Source organism: Bubalus kerabau, chromosome 1, assembly GCF_029407905.1.
Source record: "Bubalus kerabau isolate K-KA32 ecotype Philippines breed swamp buffalo chromosome 1, PCC_UOA_SB_1v2, whole genome shotgun sequence".
NCBI lineage: Eukaryota > Metazoa > Chordata > Mammalia > Artiodactyla > Bovidae > Bubalus > Bubalus kerabau.
Window position 1 is genome coordinate 208,951,477 of NC_073624.1, and position 25,583 is coordinate 208,977,059.

General features: G+C 40.8%; 2 protein-coding genes across 2 annotated transcripts; both read right to left on the reverse strand.

Moving 5' to 3' along the window:
• Positions 1 to 5,911: 5,911 nt before the first annotated feature.
• LOC129631281 (olfactory receptor 2M5-like) lies at positions 5,912 to 6,959 on the reverse strand. Its single transcript, XM_055552210.1, has one exon. It carries the CDS (start codon positions 6,842 to 6,844, stop codon positions 5,912 to 5,914), a length of 933 nt encoding a protein of 310 aa, XP_055408185.1. The 5' UTR covers positions 6,845 to 6,959.
• A 17,297-nt stretch (positions 6,960 to 24,256) lies between these two features.
• LOC129631275 (olfactory receptor 2M5-like) lies at positions 24,257 to 25,189 on the reverse strand. Its single transcript, XM_055552183.1, has one exon. The coding sequence runs from the start codon at positions 25,187 to 25,189 to the stop codon at positions 24,257 to 24,259; it is 933 nt and encodes a 310-aa protein (XP_055408158.1).
• Positions 25,190 to 25,583: the final 394 nt, after the last annotated feature.

A 25,583-nucleotide genomic window follows, 5' to 3' on the forward strand; every position in this document is an offset into this window, starting at 1 on the left:
GTTGCAGGATAGAAATCCATATATGAAAATCTGTTGCATACACAAGTAATGAACTATCAAAAATTAAGAAAATTGTCTCATTTACAAATGCCTCAAAAATAATGAAAATAGTCTAGGAATAAATTTAATCAAATATATAAAAGACCTATACAATGAAGAGTATAAGACATTGATGAGACATTGAACAAGACACAAATAAATGGAAAAATATTTCCTGCTCATAGATGACTAAAATTAAAATTGTTTAAATGTCCATACTGCTAAAAGCAATCTTCAAATTCAATGAAAACTCTATCAAAATTCCAATGGCATTATCACAGAAATAGAACAATCTTAAAATTTGTGAAGAATCACAAAAAATCCCAAGTAACCAAAGCAATCTAGAGAAGAAAGAGCAAACCTGGAGGCATCACACTGCCTTATTTCACACTATATTAGCAAGCTATAAAATAACCAAAACACTATGGTACCGGCATAAAAACAGACACATGTAAAAAGGGAATAAAGCTGACCAGAAATAAATCCATGAATACATGGTCAGTTAAGTTTTGATCCGATTAAACGTCAAACCAAATATTTACAGAATAATATTTTGAGCCAAAAAACACAAAGGGGGGAAAGTTCCTCAGTACAGGCTGTTGGAAAAGTTGAACAATCACATGCAATATAATGAAACTGAGACATTATCATAGACCATACACAAAAATTACCTCAAAATGAATTAAAGAGTTGAATGTGAGACCTGATATACTAAAACTCCTAGAATAAAGCATTTAGAAGCTCTAGAACACTTTCTAACACCATACACAAAAATAAACTCAAAATGGATTAAAGATCTAAACGTAAGACCAGAAACTCTAAAACTCCTAGAGGAGAACATAGGCAAAACACTCTCTCACATACATCACAGCAGGATCCTCTATGACCCACCTCCCAGAATATTGGAAATAAAAGCAAAAATAAACAAATGGGACCTAATTAACCTTAAAAGCTTCTGCACATCAAAGGAAACTATTAGCAAGGTGAAAAGACAGCCTTCAGAATGGGAGAAGATAATAGCAAATGAAGCAACTGACAAACAACTAATCTCGAGAATATACAAGCAACTCCTACAGCTCAACTCCAGAAAAATAAATGACCCAATCAAAAAATGGGCCAAAGAACTAAATAGACATTTCTCCAAAGAAGACATACAGATGGCTAACAAACACATGAAAAGATGCTCAACAGCACTCATTATCAGAGAAATGCAAATCAAAACCACTATGAGGTACCATTTCACACCAGTCAGAATGGCTGCGATCCAAAAGTCTACAAGTAATAAATGCTGGAGAGGGTGTGGAGAAAAGGGAACCCTCTTACACTGTTGGTGGGAATGCAAACTAGTACAGCCACTATGGAGAACAGTGTGGAGATTCCTTAAAAAACTGGAAATAGACCTGCCTTATGATCCAGCAATCCCACTGCGGGGCATACACACTGAGGAAACCAGAAGGGAAAGAGACACGAGTACCCCAATGTTCATCGCAGCACTGTTTATAATAGCCAGGACATGGAAGCAACCTAGATGTCCATCAGCAGATGAATGGATAAGAAAGCAGTGGTACATATACACAATGGAGTATTATTCAGCCATTAAAAAGAATACATTTGAATCAGTTCTAATGAGGTGGATGAAACTGGAGCCTATTATACAGAGTGAAGTAAGCCAGAAAGAAAAACACCAATACAGTATACTAATGCATATATATGGAATTTAGAAAGATGGTAACAATAACCCTGTGTACGAGACAGCAAAAGAGACACTGATATATAGAACAGTCTTATGGACTCTGTGAGAGAGGGAGAGGGTGGGAAGATTTGGGAGAATGGCATTGAAACATGTAAAATATCATGTATGAAATGAGTTGCCAGTCCAGGTTCGATGCATGATACTGGATGCTTGGGGCTGGTGCACTGGGACGACCCAGAGGGATGGAATGGGGAGGGAGGAGGGAGGAGGGTTCAGGATGGGGAGCACATGTATACCTGTGGCGGTTTCATTTTGATATTTGGCAAAACTAATACAGTTATGTAAAGTTTAAAAATAAAATAAAAAATTAAAAAACTTTGCAAAAAAAAAATAAAAGAAATTGTCTTAGCAATCTTTTTTTTTTTTTTTTTGCATCTGACACTAAACACAAAGGCAACAATAGCAAAAATAAACAAGTGGGACTCCACAAACTAAAAAGCTTTTGCACAATATAAATTATCAACAAAATGAAAGGACAACCTACTGAAAGGGAAGAATATCTGAAAATCACATACTGGATAAGGGATTAATATCCAAATTATATAAAGAATTCATACAACTCAATAGTAATAACACCCAAATAGACCAATTAAAATATAGGCAAAAAGATATGAAGAGATATTATTCCAAAGAAGATACACAGATGGCAACCAGCACATGAAAAGATTCTTAATATAACCAATCATCAGGGGAATGCAAATCAAAATCAACCCACACCTGTCGATACGGCTATTAAAAAAGGAAAAAGAAGTGTTGGCAAGGATGGAGAGAAAAGGAAACGCTTGTGCACTCTTAGTGGACATGTAAATTGATGCAGCCACTGTGAAAAACAGTATGGAGATTCCTCAGAAAATTCAAAGTAGAGGTACTTTATGATCCAGCAATTCTACGTTTAGGTATTTATCCAAAGAAAATGAAAACACTAACTCAAAAAGATATCTAAACCCCCTGCTCATTGCAACATTACTTGTAACAGCCAAGATGTGAAAACAACCTAATAGCTCATTATTGGATAAATGGATAAAGAAAACGTGAAATGTGTACACACACACACACACAATTGAATGTTATTCTGCTATAAAAAAGAGAAAATCTTGTCATGTATGAGAACGAATGGACCTTGAGGACATTATGATAAATGAAATGAGTCAGACAGTGAATGACAAATACTTTATTATCTCGTTTATATGTGGAATCTTAAAAAGAGCAAAATCACATTCATAGATACAGTGTATAGATTGGTGGTTGCCAGAGGTGAAAGTTGAAGGGCTGGAAAAATGGATGAAGAGGGTCAAAATGTAGTCTTTCAACTATAAAATAAATATGTCTTGGGATGTAAGGTACAGCATGGTTAACATTGACTATAGTTAATTATATTATACCATATTGCATACTTGAAAGTTGTTAAGAAAGTAGATCTTAAAGTTCTTATCAGGGGGAAAAATTTTTGTGATTACATGGTATCCTATGTTAGCTATGATTATTTTGGTGATTATTTTGCAATAAACACAAATATCAGATCACTATGTTGTACACCTTAAACTAACGTAATGGGCTAATGCCATTTATATCTCTAAAAAATGAAATATGAAAAACACTTTCCAAAACAAACAAACAAAAAACTCTAAATTTTAAGTATATCATATTCGAATTGCAAACAATCAAAGATAAAGAGATAATGGGGTTCTGACTTCTACTTGAAAAAGATGAAGGAAATAAAATGGAGAAAGGAAAGCACCAAAATTCATACCACTCTTATTGTTTTGATCATCAGTTCTCTTCCACAAAGACAGAAATCACATCAGACCATTCTCTTGGTTCTACTCTAAGCTAGAAAGTTCTCTTGGCTTGACCTTCAAAATGTACCCGGACTAATTATACTCAATATGGTGTAACAACCTATAATGGAAAAGTGTCTGAAAAAGAATGTATATATATATATATATAGAGAGAGAGAGAGAAAGATACTTTTCTGAGTCACGTTGCTGTATACATGAAACTAACACAACATTGTAAATTAACTATACTTCAATTTTTTTTTTAAGATGAAAAAAAAGTACCCAGAACCTGCTCACTTCCACTACAGTCTGCATTTTTTTTCCATCGTGATCCAAGTGTCATCATTTCTCACTTGAATTACTATAGGATTTTTGGGTGGATCATAGAGAGAGCCAGGTTGGTTTTCTTTTTTCTAACAGAGGGTGCAGATCATAACTCCTCATTACTCAAAACCCTATCTCTTCACATAGCCTATCAAACCTTAGGAGATGTGGGCCCTGTTTTCTAGCCAGCTCTCCCTCAGCCTATGCCTGGCTTGTTTTGCTCTAGAACACTGTCCTCAGCCATTGCTCAGTCATCCCTTCTGCCTAGAACATTTTGTATCAGTAGCCAGACCCTAAACTCTCCCAGGGCTGGGCTATGCTCTTTCCTTCACCACTGTGTGTGCATTCCACCCACTTGGTTGCCAAAACCCCACAGGCTCTAAGGATATGAGTGCAAGTCTCTTGGAAGCAGTATGATTGAAAAGAGATTTTTGGTCCAGTGTGTTCAGGGAGATATTTGTAGAAGACATGACTCAAGAGATTATTTCCCAAATCCTTCCAGAGCTCTTGAACTAAAAACTGGATAGAAGCCAGTTTCTGCCAGGGTTTTATCCTCACACCTCATTTCTCTCCCAACTGAGTTAGCAGATAGATGGGCCCAGGGCTTGAGCTGTGGGAGTTTGTCAAGCTGAAATTTTATTTTTCTTAGACACTCCGAGCACAACGTTAATGTCAGGATCTGAACTGTGCTGGAGTAAAGAGATAAGAGGACCACATCTCTCATTCCTAAGGTCAAGGAAGTCTCCTCAACTACACATGTGCAAAAAGACTCCCAAGGAGGGAGGCATCATCCCATAATATGTGTTGTCATACTCCTTTTAGCCTTTGCACAGAAATCCAGCTTAGCAAAAAGATGCACGTGAATATCAGGGAAGGTCCTAAGGAAGTTCAGATGTGGAAAAAAGAAGTGAGATATTTGGCCAGAGGAGAACAAAGACCCAGAAGATCTGTTCCTAGATAAATGACTAGCCACCTCTTTACTGTGCTCCTCCTCATTAGGGAAGATGCCCATACCCTTTCTCTCCAGGTGTGTATTTCTGCCTTGCCTCTGTCTTAAATAAATAAACTGCTTCTCTCTGTGCTCTCCCACATGTTGTGTTGTGCTAATAATAATACATTTTGTACTTGTTTTTACAGTTTTTACCTCTGTGAAATATTCTTGCTTTCAAATGGGGCAAGATCCAGAGCAACTTTGCTTCTAGCCTCTCTACCCTGGTGGACTAGCATCTAGGATTTCTGGTTTTCATCTAGACTACTTAGGTTCAATTCCTGGGAAGGGAACTAAGGTCCTGCTTCAGAATTGCTAATTGCCACCTCTCTGAGATCATAACCTTGGTGTTGATGAGAAAGAAGCAACCTGACCTCCCCCCCTCTTGAAAAGGAATGACACACTTGTAATCTCTTTACCTCTCATGGTGTTATTCTTAGAGGAAGACTATGAAGACGTTCTAGTCTTTACACACTGATTCTTGTATTTAATGTACAATTTCAAGAAAGCACGAGTCTCTGTCCATTGTTTAATAACAAAAGAAACATGTCGGACTTACCTTATTGGTGTAGATGATAATGTGAAGCCAAGAGAATGGAGTAACCCTGTCCAAGGTCACATAGTTCCTACAAGTAAGGGACTGTGACCATCTCTGACCTTTGCATCACATTTCAGTGAGCGATGGATTCTGAATTGGTTCTCCTTCCGCACTTTTAACATGAGTTCAGAAGAAAGACTGTCCCTAGCAATTCTGGGGAAATGGTAAGTAATATATATCTATGGGTCTTCATAAGATGAAAATAGAGGTGCTCAAGGAGGAAAGATTCATTGTGAAACTAATTACTACTCTGGTTTCTTGACATCTTCCATTCAATGCTTTCAGATTGCTCAGCTCATAGCTTCATCCTAGCCAGGCAGAGGGTTCAATTTGTTCAGAGGAGGAAAACGAGCCACAAAAGAATCTGAGCTTATAGAGGAAGGAGAAGAACAAGAGAGGAAGCCCCAGAAAGGTGGGCATGTCTATACTCTCTATCTCCCCTGCATCTTCCACATCTTCTTCAAGGCCCTCATTACCTCCTTGTTCCTCAGGCTGTAAATGAGTGGGTTGAGCATTGGGGTGAGGATGGTATAGAAGATGGAGGTGGCTCGGTCCCCCACTGGAGTCCTAGCAGAGGCTCTCTGCATGTAGCTAAATATGGTTCCCCCATAGTAAAGACCCACCACAGCCAGGTGGGAGGAGCACGTGGACAGAGCCTTCTGTTTCCCCTCAGTGGAGGTCATGCTAATTACAGCCATGAAGATCCGGGCATAGGAAGCCACAACGACCCCCAGGGGCAGCAGAAGCATGATCACACAGCAAGCATAGATGAAGTCCTCAAAGAGGGATGTGTCTGCACAAGAGAGACGCAGCACGGCAGGGACCTCACAGAAGAAGTGGTCCACCTGGAGAGAGTCACAGTAGGGGAAGCTGAAGACCATCCCTACATCAATCACACTGTCAGCCACTCCACCCATCCAGGATGCCAAGGCCATCAGGCAGCAGGCCTTCCAGTTCATGAGCACAGGGTACCGCAGAGGGAGACACACGGCCACATACCTGTCATAGGCCATGACTGCCAGGAGGGAGCACTCAGCCCCTCCTACCGTGACCACTAAGAAGACCTGAGTGGCACAGCCACCCCGAGAGATGAACTTACTTCCTGAGAGGAAGTTGGCTGCCATCTTGGGCACCACTGCGCCCATTATGGTCAGGTCCATGATGGAGAGCTGGCTGAGAAAAAAGTACATGGGGGTGTGCAGGCGCCTGTCAACCTGGGTGAGCAGGAGGAAGAGGATGTTGCCGGCCAGGGCTGCAGCAGAGGCCAGAAGGACAAGGGAAAATAGGAAGAAGTCATATGGTGAGTAGCTGAACAGGCCCAAAAGGATAAAGTCTGATAGCGAGGTGTGGTTCCAGATGTCCATGGCCTTGACCCTGAGGGAAAAATAAATGAGTAAACTTCAAAACAAAACAACTTACCTGGCATCTCCATTATATACGTAAAATGTCTCCTGTTTCTTCTAGAGGACAGTGCCCAGCTCTCTGTCTAATCCCTCTCCTTTCCCTCTGCAATGAAATCCTTTTCCTCTCATTTGTCCTCAATGGTTACCAAACAAGATTTGATCCTTATTTCTCTTGAAAACTAGTCAGTATGACCCCAGAGAAAGGGACCTAAATAAAGCAAAGGGAGAGAGAGAGGGGGTTTTAGGGTAAATAGCTATAGGTTTAGGAAAAGTTGATACAGATTTAAGACTATGAGAGCATTGTAGTTTTCAATAGAGAGTAGGAGGAGGAAAAGTGTATAACAGATGTAAGAATAAATGCTATTAAAAACATAAGGCTTCAATTTTCCCTTCCCACATTTTCTTAGAGCATTTACTTTAGAGAAATTTGTAAGTTATTTGAGTCTGGAATGTACACAAACATTTTTAAAGTGAAATAACCTTCTAGCCAGCTTTCAGACCCAGTAGTGTCTTTCTCAAAAACTTGAGCCTCCAATTAAAATTAATTAATTAATTAAAAAAAACCTTGAGATCCATATCTTTTCATTCCAATCATCCAGGAAGAGAGAGCCCCTACTTCCCCAGCTCTGTAGGAGGGCAGGACCCTAACTTCAGCAGGCACCTTGCTCCAAGTTGCAGAATTCTCTCTTGTCGTAGACTGAGAGAAGTTTGTTTTCCTTTGAATAAAGCCAGTTAGCCAACACAGTCACTCCAATTACCAGGTGAATCTAGAATGAACTCTGTGTGCCAAATGGTGCTGTCAAGCCTCTTGTTTGAGAACTGGTAACTGTTTATCCTGAGAGCATGAATATAATGGATTATCCTTGCCTGGATGTAGAAAAGAGTGATATTCTTCTGTCTTTGAGTTCACTTAGCAGAATGCAATAATGCACATCATATTCTGATTTAATGTTTATTCAAAAATAAAGCTGTTTTCGTTCTTGTATACCTTTTTGGAGAGGTTTTCAGGGTAGGAAGGAGATTTAGTTTTTGTTATATTTCTAGAGTCAGAAAATTGTGGCAGTGGGGAGAGAAATCCCAGGACATAGTGAATTGCACAATCATGCCAGCCCCTGGTGGCTCACATGATAAAGAATTTGCCTGCAATGCAGGAGACTTGGGTTTGAACTCTGGGTCAGGAAGATCTCCTTGATGAGTGCCTGACAACCCACTCAAGTATTCTTACCTGGAGAATCCCTATGCACAGAGAAGCCTGGCAGGCTGCAGTCCACTGGGTCACAAAGAGTGGGAGATGACTGAGCAACTAAGCACAGCCAGCTGAGGGAGCCAGTGTACAGCTCGGGTAGGTAGATTCCATGATCAGCACAGGCAGGAACACTGCAGTGACGCAGACACATGTGTGGCAGAGGCACAACAGATCTGTCTGCCCACTTTGTCTCAGTTCAGAGGCTGGAGAACAGATAATCAATGATAAATTTTTTCCCCTAGAAAACTAGGATTATCATATTTTGCTCTCTGATGCGGATAACATTTGTCACTTGACAGCAAGGAAGTATCTCTGTGTCCATCCTGACACTCTAATCTGAAGCCTGAAGTGAAACTAACTTCACATTTCTCGGTCACTTTCAGTCCCTTATCTGTCAGGGCTTCCCTCACCTGCTTCAGCACCTACCACCCCTATTCCTTTCCCCACAGTTCATCTTTCACTCTGACCTATAATCTCAACAGAAACGGGTAAACCCAAGCAATATGCAAAGATTTAGTCCTCAGAGCAATGCGTGAGCAAGTGGTGACCTGAGAAATCCCCTCACAGACTCTCCTCCAACTCTATGGCTCCAAATAAAATTTTGTAGAACTAACCATCCAAGATGTTCTTCTGCTTCTTACAAAATTGATGAGCTCATGTCCCAGGTTTATATCTCTAGTTGCAGAGCAGATATCTTGGGAGACCCAACTCAGCTCATAATGACCCCAGGGAATAGATAGAACCTCCACCCCAATGAAGAAGCCATAATTAATGACAGGCCTCAGGATAAAGTTCATTCCGCACAGCCCTGGCTCTGAAAACCACCCCAGACTCCCTTCTAAGCAAAGGAAGGACCCATCCCTTGACACGTCCACCTACACTTCCCTCAGGACTCTTAACCCTCACTTCACCCATGGGAGCTAGGAGAGAATGTGATCACCACTAAGTATCAGAGTGAATATCTAGCTGCATTCTGGAAGTTTGGTCATGGATGATGAAGTGGTCCCTGGTCAGTTAACCTATGAAACTTGTACTCAAGTGATGTCCTATACCTTTATGGACTTGACTGTTGGTTTTTTGTTTCCATTCAAGAAGCTATATTTGTGCACTATGGAAAGAAACAAAGAGCAGCCACATGAGGAAAGCAAAGGGTCTTTCTTCAGAGCTTTCGATGGCAAAAGGGTCAGCCACTGTTACTTGCATTTTGGCAGAGACACAAAGGCAGGCAGAGGAGTGGGAAAGCTTTGGAAAAAGAGAAGCTCCACATGTGCCCTGAGTGGAGAATATTGGTGTGGTGAATCTGTTGGCAGTTTCATCAAGAGCACCGTTATTGGTAGGGTACATATTTGGCTTTTTCTGGTTGGCCTTAACTTGGAAGTGGGACAAAAAATTAGGGAAGTTGTCAGTTATTAATTGAGCCTTTGACATTTGGGGCCTACTTTTACAGAAGCAATTGTTAGGCTTCCTATATTGTTACCCAAGTGAACACTCTATCTTCTACAAGACTGACTTGTAAAAAACAGCCTTTGTGGCTGGACTGTTTATGATTGACAAGAGGGTTGATTTCCTTGGCAAGTTTTGCAGTTTGTGGGTCAGAGTTCTTTTTTTATATATGGTCCATTGTCTGTATATTCAATCTCTCAGCAGCTATAAATGTGAATATCACATTGCTGCATTTTAATATGAAAACTGTTGAGAGAGAGTTTAAAAGTTCTCATCAGAAAGAAAAAAAATTTGTATTTATATGAGATGATAACTAAAGTTAATTAAATTTTGTGATAATCTCATAGTATATTTACATCAAATCCTTATGCTGTACACTTGAAACTTCTACAGTGCTATATGTCAGTTATATCTCACTAAAACTGGGAGGAAAAAAGAGCACTCACCATAAAGAAGGTTCTAACAATGCTGAAAGAAAAGGAAGAAAAAAAGAAAAAGTGTGGGTATATACAATGGGTGACAATTCATCCATTAAAAAATAAGGAAATCCTGTCATGTGCAACAATACAGACGAATCTTGAAAGCATTCTGCTAAGTGAGATAAATCAGACAGAGAAAGACAAATACTCCATGATCTCCCTTATATGTAGAATCTAAAAACAAAAACAAAACCCCTCATAGAAACAGTTTCTACTGATTGCCAGAGGCTGCGAGGTGGTGGGTAGGGGACATGGTGGGAGAATTGGGTGAAGGAAGTCAAAAGGCACAAATTTCCCCTTATAAGATAAATAAGTTCTTGAGATGTAAGGTACAGCATAGTAGCTATAGCTAACAGTACTGTAGTGTATATCTGAAAGTTGTTAAGAGAGTAGATCTTAAAATTCTCAACGGAAGGAAAAAACTTTGTACCCATGTGAGGTGATCGCTCACTCGCTCATTTGCTTCAGTCGTGTCTGACTCTTTGCAGTCCTATGGGCTGTAGCCTTCAGTGGTGTATCAGATTCTTTCTGTTGCTTTAATAAATGACCACAAACTTGGTGGCTTAAAACAATTTCTTTTCTCTTACAGGTCTAGAAGTCAGAAGTATAACATTAGTTTCATTGGTTTAAAGTCAGAAAGCTGGTTGCTTCTGAGATCTCTGAGGAAAAATTCTTACTTTGTTCAGATTCTAGTGGCCTCCTGTATTGTTTTATTTCTGACCCTTTTCTCTGTCTTCAAAGTCAGTAGCATAGCACCTTCAAATCCTTCAAATAGCTTCCATTGTCTTATCTCTTCCTTTTACAGTCAAATCTTCATATCCCTCTCTTTTGTGATTCAATTTAGGGCCAGATAACCCAAGGCAGGGGCTCCTTGGTGGTTCAGTGGTAAAGAAACTGCCTGCCAATGCAGGAGATGCAGGTCCAAGCCCTGCATCGCAAAGATCCACTGGAGAAAGAAATGGCAACCCACTCCAGTATTCTTTCTTGGGAAATCCCATGAACAGAGGAGTCTGGTGGCCTATAGTCCATGCGGTCACAAAGAATTGGACGCAATAGTGACTAAACCACAAACTCAGGGCAAAGTCTCCATCTAAAAATCATCATCTTAACAAATTCAAAGTCCTTTTTATCATTTGTATTCATTTCCTGGGACTGCTGCAACAGAGTAACATACACTGGGTAGCTTAAATGACAAACATTTATTATTTCAGTTCTGGAACCAGAAATCTGAAATCAAGGTGCCTGAAGGCCATGAAGAATTGGTTCTGTGCTTCTCTCCTTGCTTCTGCTAGCATCAGGCACTCCTTGGCTTTACAATGGCATTCTCCTTGTTTCCCTTCACATCATCTTCTGTGTATGCCCATCTGTCTCTATGTCCACATTTCCCTTTTTGATAAGGACATCACTCATGCTGTATTTGAGTCCACTCTAAAGACCTCATCTTAACTTGGTCTCCTATAAAAGACCTTACTTCCCAATAAGGTTGCATTCACAGTAGCAGGGACTTCAAATCTTCATGATTTTTATTTATAAAAACTCATGTATAAAAAGATACAATAATCATAAGTAAAATAGATACATATAATGCCTAGTGAATAAAACAGTGTTAATGATGGATTTGTTCATAAGCATGAAATCAAGAAGGACCCAGTGTTACTGAAAGCTTGGCCTATCTTTGCACCAGTGCTGAATCAAATCCCAGAGACAGAGATTTGGAATAAGTAAAAAGCTTTATTGCTTTGCCAAACACTGGACCTGTGCCCCCCAAAAACTATGTGTCTCCACCCCAGAGAACCTGATGAGGGGTTTTATAACAGTGGGTTAAAGGTGGGGTCTCTGACAAGATTAGGGTGTGAACAAGGCTTGGATTCCCTTACTCTCATCTCAGATGGTCAGTCTCCTGATCTTGATGAGTTTCTCTGGTCCCTTTAATCTTGTATCAGGTGGTTTTTTGGCTGTTCCTGCCTTGATTGGCAACTGTTTGAATCCACCCTTTGAAACTCAGGAAAGGTCATAATGACTGGAGCCTTGCTGACAAGAGATGGGTGACAGAAAGACCTCTGTGCCCGGGAGCCCCATGCTATGCTATGCTAAGTCACTTCAGTCGTGTCCGACTCTGTGTGACCCCATAGACGGCAGCCACCAGGCTCCCCCGTCCCTGGGATTCTCCAGGCAAGAACACTAGAGTGGGTTGCCATTTCCTTCTCCAATGCATGAAAGTGAAAAGTGAAAGCGAAGTCGCTCAGTCGTGTCCGACTCTTAGCGACCCCATGGACTGCAGCCCACCAGGCTCGTCCATCCATGGGATTTTCCAGGCAAGAGTACTGGAGTGGGGTGCCATTGCCTTCTCCGGGGAGCCCCGTAAGGCCCCACTAAGTTTCACCTGCAAGGCTTTCTCAAGGGTAGATCCCCCATATCCCCTATCTCTTACTTATTTGTAGAAAAACTTTAGCCTCCAGACCCACATAGGCTGTGTGGAGTTGAAACACTTTATTTTTCACCAAGCATTTATAAATATTTAAGTGAAAGGGAAGAAAATAATAATAGATTAACATTCATAACATTAAACAAAGCAAATTTTGTTTTATTTAACTTTTAATGAATTCCATTTGAATTGTGAGTCATTCAAGAAAGAAACCTATTTGGAAATTTCTTTCACATTCCAAGCACTCTTGAAGTTACGCACTTCTCCTCACCCACCTAGGCTGCCCCACCCATCTCAGTCACCATCAAGGGTGACTCTACAAAATACATTTCCAGAAGTGGAACTCCAGGGCCTAGCAATATATCTTACATTTGGGGAGATATTGCTACATTGTCCAAAATGTATGAGAGTCCCTGTTTCTCCAGTAGAAGCACCCTCTTGCCCAGTCCAAATGGTCAACATGGACCCAGAGCAGGGATGTAGTTCTGCTGGGGTCAGAGCTCCACACAGCGTATATGGGTCTGGGGGCTTTGACTTTTGCTAACTATTGCTAGCCCTGAGGCTGCAGCTTCACTAAAGGGTGATAATCTCAAAGACTGAGAGGTTTATGTATTTATTTATGAGAGATTAGGTGGAGATTGGACTTCCCTGGTGGCTCAGATGGTAAAGAATCTGCCAGGTGGTGCTAGTGGTAATGAACCCACCTGTCAATGCAGAAGACACCAGAGAGGCAGGTTTGATCCTTGGTTGGGGAAGGCCAGGGCAACCCACTCCAATATTCTTGCCTGGAAAATTCCATGGACAGAAGAGCCTGGCCGGCTACAATCCATAGGGTCCCACAGAGTCGGACACGACTGAGGCAACTTTGCACTGACCCACACACATAGGTGGAGATTAATGTAGTGGCTTACAGGCGACAGCACCATGACAAACTCCCTAAATTCCTTGTCTGGTGTCCCCTCTGTCTGATGATCTAGACAGAGGAACTGTAAGAATGTGGTCTGTTCAACTCATCCCTTTTGTTTCCTCTTTGTTTTCCATTCTAGAAGCCACTCCCTCCAATCATGGCATGAGAGTTTCAGAAACGCCCAGAAAGGTTCTTAACTTTCACAGGCTTTGGGTTGTGGACACACCTGTGTGTACAAAGTATGTATGTGTGCATGGGAGTAGGGAGGAAGTGGGATTCAGGAGTGGGGGTAGGAGAGTTCTTTATATTGCTTTTATAATTTTTTAAAAAATAACATAAGACTATGTTTCTATTGTTTATTTCTTCATTACACTCACAATCTTATTGGTGTTTGTTGTCATCAGGGAACAGAGCAGAGGGATGGAAGTCAGCTCTTCTTGAGGACTCAGGGATTTCTTCCTTAATTATATTAATTCTAGTATCTAAAAGGTGGATCCCAATCCTGTTTCCAATCACAGAGCACTCTGAAAATAGACTAATTTATCTGATGCAAAATCAGCACCTAAATAGACAGATCTTTAAATGGGGGAAACAATATGGCAATAAAATAGATAACCTGGAAGAAATGGACAGATTCTTAGAAAAGTTCACTCTTCCAAGACTGATTCAGGAAGAAACAGAAATTATGAACAACCCAATTACAAGCACTGAAACTGAAGCTGTGATTATAAAAAAAAAAACTCCCCCAAAACAAAAGCCCAGGACCAGAGGGCTTCACAGGAGAATTCTATCAAACATCTAGAGAAGAGCTAATGCCTGTCCTTCTAAAGCTCTTTCAAATAATTGTAGAGAAAGGATCACTTCCAAATTCACTCTACGAGGCCACCATCATCCCAATACCAAAACCAGACAAAGATAACATACAAAAGAAAACTACAGGCCAATATGACTGATGAACATAAAATCGTCAACAAAATTTTAGCAAACAGAATTCAGCAACACATCAAAAAGCTCATACACCATGATCAAGTTGGGTTTATTCTAGGAATTCAAGGATTCATCAATATATGCAAATCAATCAATGTGATACACCATATTAACAAATTGAAAGATAAAACATATGATCATCTTGTCACACGAGTGTATGTTCCTTGGTTCTTTGTCTCGTCACAACAAAGATTTGGAGTGATGGTCGTTAAGCCCTCGGCGCGTCACAGCTCTCGGGTCTTGGACAAGCCGTGTTACAGCTCTTAGGCAAATCAGTGTTACAGCTCTATTTTATTTAGAAGATAGCAGGACAGTCCATCCTCGAAGCGTGAGGGCATGCCAACCCAAAGACTCGAAGAGAAGAGAGTGGAGGACCGTGCAGGGAGGGAGAGACAGAGAGTGAGAGAGGGAGAGAGAGAGAAAGAGAGCTTTGGCTCCTCCTTTTATATGTTTTTTCCTCCATTTGGGCCTGCCCATTGCAAGTTGGGCTTAGCCAGGAGTGCTGTTTGTTCTACCTGAAGTCTTCACTCTGGTCCTCGGACCTCCCTTTGACCTTCCTTTGTTCTATTTTTGCGGGCTTTTCCCTTCCTTGTCTTTTAGCCACCGCCATTCTGGACTCCTTTTCCCTATGCTACCTACCTAACAATCTCAACAGATGCAGAAAAAGCCTTTGACAAAATTCAGTACCCATTTATAACTAAAACTCTTCAAAAAATTTGCCATAGAATGGCAGCCCACTCCAGTATTCTTGCCTGGAAAATCCCATGGACGGTGGAGCCTGGTAGGCTACTGTCCATGGGGTCACAAAGCGTGTCCATGGGGGACATGACTGAGCAAAGGGAAGGAAGAAGACCTCAACATAGTAAAGGCCATATATGATGAGCCTACAGCAAACATCATTTTCACTGGTAAAAACTGAAAGCGATCCCCCTAAAATCAGGAACAAGACAAGGGTGTCCACTTTCACCACTATTATTAAACATAGTTCTAGAAGTCCTAGCTACAGCAATCAGAGAAGAAGAAATAAAAGGAATCCAGGTCAGAAAAGAAGTAAAGCTCTCACTGTTTGTAGATGATGTGAAACTGTACAAAGAAAACCCTAAGATCGTATCAAAACATCACTAAAGCTAATCATTGAATTTAGCAAAGTTTCAGGATACAAAATCAAGACACAGAAATCACTTGCATTTCTATATACTAACAATGAAAGATCAGAAATAAAAATTAAGGAATCAATTTCATTCACCACTGTAGCAAAGAATTAAATATTTAGGAATAAACTTACCTAAGGACTGGAATGCAAAAGTAGGAAGTCAAGAAACACCTGGCTGCTACTGCTGCTAAATCGCTTCAGTCGTGTCCGACTCTGTGCGACCCCATAGACGGCGGCCCACCAGGCTACCCCGTTCCCTGGGATTCTCCAGGCAAGAACACTGGAGTGGGTTGCCATTTCCTTCTCCAATGCATGAAAGGGAAAAGTGAAAGTGAAGTCGCTCAGTCCTGTCCGACTCTTCACGACCCCGTGGTCTGCAGGCTACCAGGCTCCTCTGTCCATGGGATTTTCCAGGCAAGAGTACTGGAGTAGGGTGACATTGCCTTCTCCACAAGAAACACCTGGAGTAACAGGCAAATTTGGCCTTGGAATACGGAATGAAGCAGCGCAAAGACTAACAGAGTTTTGCCAAGAAAATGCACTGGCCATAGCAAACACTCTCTTCCAACAACACAAGACTATACACATGGACATCATCAGATTGTCAACACTGAAATCAGATTGATTATATTCTTTGCAGCCAAAGATGGAGAAGCTCTATACAGTCAACAAAAACAAGACCAGGAGCTGACTGTGGCTCAGATCATGAACTCCTTAATACCAAATTCAGACTTAAATTGAAGAAAGTAGGGAAAACCACTAGACCATTCAGGTATGACCTAAATCAAATCCCTTTTGATTATACAGTGGAAGTGAGAAATAGATGTAAGGGACTAGATCTGATAGAGTGCCTGATGATCTATGGACGGAGGTTGGTGACATTGTACAGGAGACAGGGATCAAGACCATCCCCGTGGAAAAGAAATGCAAAAAAGCAAAATGGCTGTCTGGGGAGGCCTTACAAATAGCTGTGAAAAGAAGAGAAGTGAAAAGCAAAGGAGAAAAGGAAAGATATAAGCATCTGAATGCAGAGTTCCAAAGAATAGCAAGGAGAGATAAGAAAGCCTTCCTCAGCGATCAATGCAAAGAAATAGAGGAAAACAACAGAATGGGAAAGACTAGAGATCTCTTCAAGAAAATTAGAGATACCAAGGGAATATTTCATGCAAAGATGGGCTTGATAATGGACAGAAATGGGATGGACCTAAGAGAAGCAGAAGATCTTAAGAAGAAATGGCAAGAATACACAGAAGAACTGTACGAAAAAAATCTTCACAACCCAGATAATCACGATGGTGTGATCACTCACCTACAGCCAGATATCCTGGAATGTGAAGTCAGTGGGCCTTAGAAAGCATCACTACGAACAAAGCTAGTGGAGGTGATGGAATTCCAGTTGAGCTATTTCAAATCCCGAAAGATGATGCTGTGAAAGTGCTGCACTCAATACGCAAGCAAATTTGGAAAACTCAGCAGTGGCCAGAGGACAGGAAAAGGTCAGTTTTCATTCCAATCCCAAAAAGGCAATAACAAAGAATGCTCAAACTACTGCACAATTGCACTCATCTCACACGCTACGAAGTCAGTCAGTTCACTTCAGTCACTCAGTCGTGTCCGACTCTTGCTACACCATGAATCCCAGCATGCCAGGCCTCCCTGTCCATCATCAAATCCGGGAGTTCACTCAGACTCACATCCATCGAGTCAGTGATGCGATCCAGCCATCTCATCCTCTGTCGTCCCCTTCTTCTCCTTCCACCAAACCCTCCTAGCATCAGAGTCTTTTCCAATGAGTCAACTCTCCGCATGAGGTGGCCAAAGTACTGGAGTTTCAGCTTTAGCATCATTCCTTCCAAAGAAATCCTAGGGCTGATCTCCTTCAGAATGGACTGGTTGGATCTCCTTGCAGTCCAAGGGACTCTCAAGAGTCTTCTCCAACACCACAGTTCAAAAGCATCAATTCTTCGGCACTCAGCATTCTTCACAGTCCAACTCTCACATCCATACATGACCACAGGAAAAACCATAACCTTGACTAGACGGACCTTTGTTGGCAAAGAAATGTCTCTGCTTTTCAATATGCTGTCTAGGTTGGTCATAACTTTCCTTGCAAGGACTAAGTATCTTTTAATTTTATGGCTGCAGTCACCATCTGCAGTGATTTTGGAGCCCCCAAAAATAAAGTCTCACACTGTTTCCACTGATTCCCCATCTATTTCCCATGAAGTGATGAGAGAGGATGCCATGATCTTCGTTTTCTGAATGTTGAGCTTTAAGCCAACTTTTTCAGTCTCCACTTTCACTTTCATCAAGAGGCTTTTTCGTTCCTCCTCACTTTCTGCCATAAGGGTGGTGTCATCTGCATATCTGAGGTGATTGATATTTCTCCCAGCAATCTTGATTCCAGCTTGTGTTTCTTCCAGTCTAGCATTTCTCATGATGTACTCTGCATAGAAGTTAAATAAGCAGGGTGACAGTATACAGCCTTGACGAACTCCTTTTCCTATTTGGAACCACTCTGTTGTTCCATGTCCAGTTCTAACTGTTGCTTCCTGACCTGCATACAGGTTTCTCAAGAGGCAGGTCGGGTGGTCTGGTATTTCCATCTCTTTCAGAATTTTCCACTGTTTATTGTGATCCACACAGTGAAGGGCTTTGGCATAGTCAATAAAGCAGAAATAGATGTTTTTCTGGAACTCTCTTGCTTTTTCCATGATCCAGCAGATGTTGGCAATTTGATCTCTGGTTCCTCTGCCTTTTCTAAAAGGAAGTTGAACATCAGGAAGTTCACGGTTCACGTATTGCTGAAGCCTGACTTGGAGAATTTTGAGCGTTACTTTACTAGCATGTGAAATGAGTGCAATTGTGCGGTAGTTTGAGCAATCTTTGGCGTTGCCTTTCTTTGGGATTGGAATGAAAACTGACTTTTCCAGTCCTGTGGCCACTGCTGAGTTTTCCAAATTTGCTGGCATAGTAAAGTAATGCTCAAAATTCTCCAAGCCAGGCTTTAGCAATACGTGAACCGTGAACTTCCAGGTGTTCAAGTTGGTTTTAGAAAAGGCAGAGGAACCAGAGACCAAATTGCCAACATCTGCTGGATCATGGAAAAAGCAAGAGAGTTCCAGAAAAACATCTATTTTTGCTTTATTGAATATGCCAAAGCCTTTGACTGTGCGGATCACAATAAACTGTGGAAAATTCTGAAAGAGATGGGAATACCAGACCACCTGATCTGCCTCTTGAGAAACCTATATGCAGGTCAGGAAGCAACAGTTAAAAGTGGACATGGAACAACAGACTGGTTCCAAATAGGAAAAGGAGTACGTCAAGGCTGTATATTGTCTCCCTGTTCATTTAACTGGTCAACCACTTGTAAAAGAATGAAACTAGAACACATTCTAACACCATACACAAAAATAAACTCAAAATGGATTAAAGATCTAAACATAAGACCAGAAACTATAAAACTCCTAGAGGAGAACATAGGCAAAACACTCCCTGACATAAATCACAGCAGGATCCTCTATGAACCACCTCCTAGAGTGATGGAAATAAAAGCAAAAATAAACAATGGGGCCTAATTAAACTTAAAAGCTTTGCAGAACAAAGGAAACTATAAGCAATGTGAAAAGACAGCCTTCAGTATGGGAGAAAATAATAGCAAACTAAGCAACTGACAAAGAATTAATCTCAAAAATATACAAACAACCCCTGCAGCTCAATTCCAGAAAAATAAGTGACCAAATCAAAAAATGGGCCAAAGAACTAAACAGACATTTCTCCAAAGAAGACATACAGATGGCTAACAAACACATGAAAAATTGCTCAACATCACTCATTTTCAGAGAAAAGCAAATCAAAGCCACGATGAGGTACCATCTCACACCGGTCAGAATGGCTGCTATCCAAAAGTCTACAAGCAATAAATGATGGAGAGGGTGTGGAAAAATTAAGGAAACCCTCTTACACTGTTGGTGGGAATGCAAACTAGTACAGCCACTATGGAGAACAGTGTGGCGATTCCTTAAAAACCTGGAAATAGAACTGCCATATGACCCAGCAATCCCACTGCTGGGCATACACACTGAGGAAACCAGAATTGAAAGAGACACGTGTACCCCAATGTTCATCACAGCACTGTTTATAACAGCCAGGTCATGGAAGCAACCTAGATGGCCATCAACAGACGAATGGATAAGAAAGCTGTGGTACATATACACAATGGAATATTCCTCAGCCATTAAAAAGAATCCATTTGAATTAGTTCTAATGAGGTGCATGAAATTGGAGCCTATTATACAGAGTGAAGTAAGTCAGAATGAAAAACACCAATACAGTATACTAACACATATATATGGAATTTAGAAAGATGGTAATGATGACCTTATATGCAAGACAGCAAAAGAGATACAGATGTATAGAACAGGCTTTTGCACTCTGTGGGACAAGGCGAGGGTGGGATGATTTGAGAGACTAGCATTGAAACATGTATATTCTCATATGTGAAACAGACTGCCAGTCCAGGTTCGATGCATGAGACAAGGTGCTCAGGGCTGGTGCACTGGGATGACCCTGAGGGATAGGATGAGGAGGGAGGTGGGAGGGGGGTTCAGGATGGGGAACACATGTACACCTGTGGCAGATTCATGTCAACGTATGCCACAACCCACTACAATATTGTAAAGTAATTTAGCCTCCAATTAAAATAAATTAATTAAAAATAAAATAAAATATGGTGGTTGAAGGCTATACATGGGTGTTCACAAAGTTATCTGATAGAGCCTAATTGGAGGAAAGTCCTGAGTAAAAATCTGGTAATTTGTGTGGAGAGAAAATAGCAGGTGGACGATGGTAGCTGAGGTGAAGACTTTAACACCTAGGTCATAGGTGTACTGTTTGAATTTAGTGTAGTTTTGAGTCTAGTGTGGCCAAAGAATTCTTCAGATAATATTTAGAATAATTATAATTAAAATGGATTGAGTCCCTCATGTGTTTTGATGGGAAAATTAGCCATAAAGTCCTAGACTTCTTAGTTGAAAAAGTTAAATTTTAAGTTTACTAAATTTATCAGTATACAACTCTAAAATATGTATAAGTCACAAGGTAAAAAGTGCAAAATGATAATAGTTAACATTATTATAACCCTGTTCTGTACCTTTGCTTCTGATTTCTTGTGTAAAGTTCAGGCATTTATGGTGAGAAAAGGGTTTTCCACCCTCACACTCTGGAGGGCTAGGAGGAGTTAATTTGTTGTGCCAAGCTAGTGCTAAAAGTCCTCAGATGGTTGTAAATTTTAAGTTATGGTATAAATGCAGCAAAATGCAACAAAATTCAGCAAAATATTCAGACTACATTTTACAAGTTTGGTCATTTTGAAGCTTAATTTTTGATATGCTGTAATGTTAAAACCTCTAAGTAGGTGTTCGTTTTCCTGCAGTGTGTTGTGCTGATTTTCCCTGTTAAAACACAAAACATTGCTATGGCTCCCGCCTGCATTGCAGGGTATACTAGACTTCATTGTTGTCTCTCGTGGTCCTTCAGTTACTTGGTTTATGCTAGCCACGGAAAGCTATCAATAACCGTTTCATGCTTATACCAAAGAATTAAATCTGATCCTTAATATCTGGTATTTTGCTTGTAAGTCTACTGATAAGGGATTATTGGAAGCCTGTCATACAATTTGAAAGTAAACTCTAGTCTCTCTGTAGGTCGAGGACTCATTGCAAAACATTTTTGCAAGTATGAATGCTTAGATTTGATTTATGAACAACACATTTTAGACTGGTTTAGAATTATTGATAACTTATTTTAAAGCAAAGGATAAACAACTGAGCACGAGTTTTCTATCTTTAGAGCAGTTTGTGAAAATATGGTAAAAAGATGTTTTCATTTTCTTGTTCTTTTAAATATTATGGTACAGAGCTATTATTAATGCCTTATTTTTAAAACTTAAAAATCCCTCAAAATATTGATATTAAGTGCACCAAACTAAATGTCTTTGGTATTTTAAACTTTTGCTCTTCATGCATCTGTAATTTCATTTCCTTTTTAAATATAAAATCTGGCCTTTGTTACAAAAAAAAAAAAAGCAAACAAAAGTCCAAAACCAAAACTCAAAGAAGAATTAATATCAAAATTCTCAAACTCTTCCAAAAAACAGAAGAGAAGGGGATGCTTTCAACTTATTTTACAAGGTCAGCCTTGTCTTGGGATGTAAGGTACAGCATGGCTAACATTGACTATAGTTAATTATATTATACCATATTACATATTTGAAAGTTGTTAAGAGAGTAGATTTTAAAGTTCTTATCAGGGGGAAAACTTTCTGTAATTACATGGTGTCCGATGTTAGCTATGATTATTGTAGTGATTATTTTGCAATAAACACAAATATCAAATCACTATGTTGTACACCTGAAAATAATATAATGTGCTAATGCCATTTATATCTCTAAAAAATGAAATATGAAAAACACTTTCCAAAACAAAAAAAAACTCTAAATTTTAAGTATATCATATTCAAATTGCAAAAAATCAAAGATAAAGAGATAATGGGAGTTCTGACTTCTACTTGAAAAGAAGAAGGAAATAAAATGGAGAAAGGAAAGCACCAAAATTCAATCCACTCCTATTGTTCTGATCATCAGTTCTCTTCCACAAAGACAGAAATCACATCAGGCCATTTTTACAGTTCTACTGTAAGCTAGAAAGTTCTCTTGGCTTGACCTTCAAAATGTACCCAGACTAACCATACTCAATATGATGTAACAACGTATAATGGAAAAGTGTCTGAAAAAGAATGCATATATATATATATATATATAGATACAGATATAGATATATAGATATATAGATATACTTCTCTGAGTCACTTTGCTGTATACATGAATGTAACACAAAATTGTAGATTAACTATACTTCAATTTTTTAAAAAAGATGAGAAAAAGTATGCAGAACCTGCTCAATTCTGCTACAGTCTGCATTTTTTTCCATTGTGATCCAAGTGTCATCATTTCTCACTTGAATTACTGTAGGATTTTTGGGTGGATCATAGAGAGAGCCAGGTTGGTTTTCTTTTTTCTAACAGAGGACGCAGATCATAACTCCTCGTTACTCAAAACCCTATCTCTTCACATAGCCTATCAAACCTTAGGAGATGTGGGCCCTGTTTTCTAGCCAGCTCTCCCTCAGCCTATGCCTGGCTTGCTTTGCTCTAGAACACTGTCCTCAGCCATTGCTCAGTCATCCCTTCTGCCTAGAACATTTTGTATCAGTAGCCAGACCCTAAACCCTCCCAGGGCCGGGCTATGCTCTTTCCTTCACCACTGTGTGTGCATTCCACCCACTTGGTTGCCAAAACCCCACAGGCTCTAAGGATATGAGTGCAAGTCTCTTGGAAGCAGTATGACTGAAAAGAGATTTTTGGTCCAATGTGTTCAGGGAGATATTTGTAGAAGACATGACTCAAGAGATTATTTCCCAAATCCTTCCAGAGCTCTTGAACTAAAAACTGGATAGAAGCTAGTTTCTGCCAAGGTTTTATCCTCACACCTCATTTCTCTCCCAACTGAGTTAGCAGATAGATGGATTCAGGGGTTGAGCTGTGGGAGTTTGTCAAACTGAAATTTTATTTTTCTTAGACACTCCAAGCACAAAGTTAATGTCAGGATCTGAACTGTGCTGGAGTAAAGAGATAAGAGGACCACATCTCTCATTCTTGAGGTCAAGGAAGTCTCCTCAACTACACATGTGCAAAAAGACTCCCAAGGAGGGAGGCATCATCCCATAATATGTGTTATCATACTCCTTTTAGCCTTTGCACTGGAATCCAGCTTAGCAAAAAGATGCACGTGAATATCAGGCAGGGTGCTAAGGAAGTTCAGATATGGAAAAAAGAAGTGAGATGTTTGGCCAGAGGAGAACAAAGACCCAGAAGATCTGTTCCTAGATAAATGACTAGCCACCTCTTTACTGTGCTCCTCCTCATTAAGGAAGATGCCCATACCCTTTCTCTCCAGGTGTGTATTTCTGCCTTGCCTCTGTCTTAAATAAATAAACTGCTTCTCTCTGTGCTCTCCCACATGTTGTGTTGTGCTAATAATAATACACTTTGTACTTGTTTTTACAGTTTTTACCTCCGTGAAATATTCTTGCTTTCAAATGGGGCAAGATCCAAATCAACTTTGCTTCTGGCCTCTCTACCCTGGTGGATTAGCATCTAGGATTTCTGGATTTCATCTAGACTACTTAGGTTCAATTCCTGGGAAGGGAACTAAGGTCCTGCTTCAGAATTGCTAATTACCACCTCTCTGAGATCATAACCTTGGTGTTGATGAGAAAGAATCAACCTGACCTCCCCCTCCCCAAAAGAAATGACACACTTGTAATCTCTTTACCTTTCATGGTGTTATTCTTAGAGGAAGACTATGAGGAAGTTCTTGTCTTTACACACTGATTCTTGTATTTAATGTACAATTTCAAGAAGGCACGAGTCTCTTTCCACTGTTTAATAACAAAAGAAACATGATTCAGTGTGAAATTAATTACTACTATCTGTTTCCTTGACATCTTCCATTCAATGCTTTCAGATTGCTCAGCTCATAGCTTCATCCCAGCCAGGCAGAGGGTTCATTTGTTCAGAGGAGGAAAACGAGCCACAAAAGAATCTGAGCTTATAGAGGAAGGAGAAGAACAAGAGAGGAAGCCCCAGAAGGGTGGGCATGTCTATACTCTCTATCTCCCCTGCATCTTCCACATCTTCTTCAAGGCCCTCATTACCTCCTTGTTCCTCAGGCTGTAAATGAGTGGGTTGAGCATTGGGGTGAGGATGGTATAGAAGATGGAGGTGGCTCGGTCCCCCACTGGAGTCCTAGCAGAGGCTCTCTGCATGTAGCTAAATATGGCTCCCCCATAGTAAAGACCCACCACAGCCAGGTGGGAGGAGCACGTGGACAGAGCCTTCTGTTTCCCCTCAGTGGAGGTCATGCTAATTACAGCCATGAGGATCCGGGCATAGGAAGCCACAACGACCCCCAGGGGCAGCAGCAGCATGATCACGCAGCAAGCATAGATGAGGTCCTCAAAGAGGGATGTGTCTGCACAAGAGAGACGCAGCACGGCAGGGACCTCACAGAAGAAGTGGTCCACCTGGAGAGAGCCACAGTAGGGGAAGCTGAAGACCATCCCTACATCAATCACACTGTCAGCCACTCCACCCATCCAGGATGCCAAGGCCATCAGGCAGCAGGCCTTCCAGTTCATGAGCACAGGGTACCGCAGAGGGAGACACACGGCCACATACCTGTCATAGGCCATGACTGCCAGGAGGGAGCACTCAGCCCCTGCTACCGTGACCACTAAGAAGACCTGAGTGGCACAGCCACCACGAGAGATGAACTTACTTCCTGAGAGGAAGTTGGCTGCCATCTTGGGCACCACTGCGCCCATTATGGTCAGGTCCATGATGGAGAGCTGGCTGAGAAAAAAGTACATGGGGGTGTGCAGGCGCCTGTCAACCTGGGTGAGCAGGAGGAAGAGGATGTTGCCGGCCAGGGCTGCAGCAGAGGCCAGAAGGACAAGGGAAAATAGGAAGAAGTCATATGGTGAGTAGCTGAACAGACCCAAAAGGATAAAGTCTGATAGCGAGGTGTGGTTCCAGATGTCCATGGCCTTGACCCTGAGGGAAAAATAAATGAGTAAACATCAAAATGAAACAACTTACCTGGCATCTCCATCATATACGTAAACTGTCTCCTGTTTCTTCTAGAGGACAGTGCCCAGCTCTCTGTCTTATCCCTGTCTTTTCTCTCTGCAATGAAATCCTTTTCCTCTCATTTGTCCTCAATGGTTACCAAACAAGATTTGATCCTTATTTCTCTAGAAAACTAGTCAGTACGCCCCCAGAGAAAGGGGCCTAAATAATGCAAAGGGAGAGAGAGAGGGGGTTTTAAGGTAAATATCTATAGGTTTAGGAAAAGTGGATACAGATTTAAGACTATGGGAGTATTGGAGTTTTCAATAGAGAGTAGGAGGAGGAAAAGTGCATAACAGATGTAAGAAT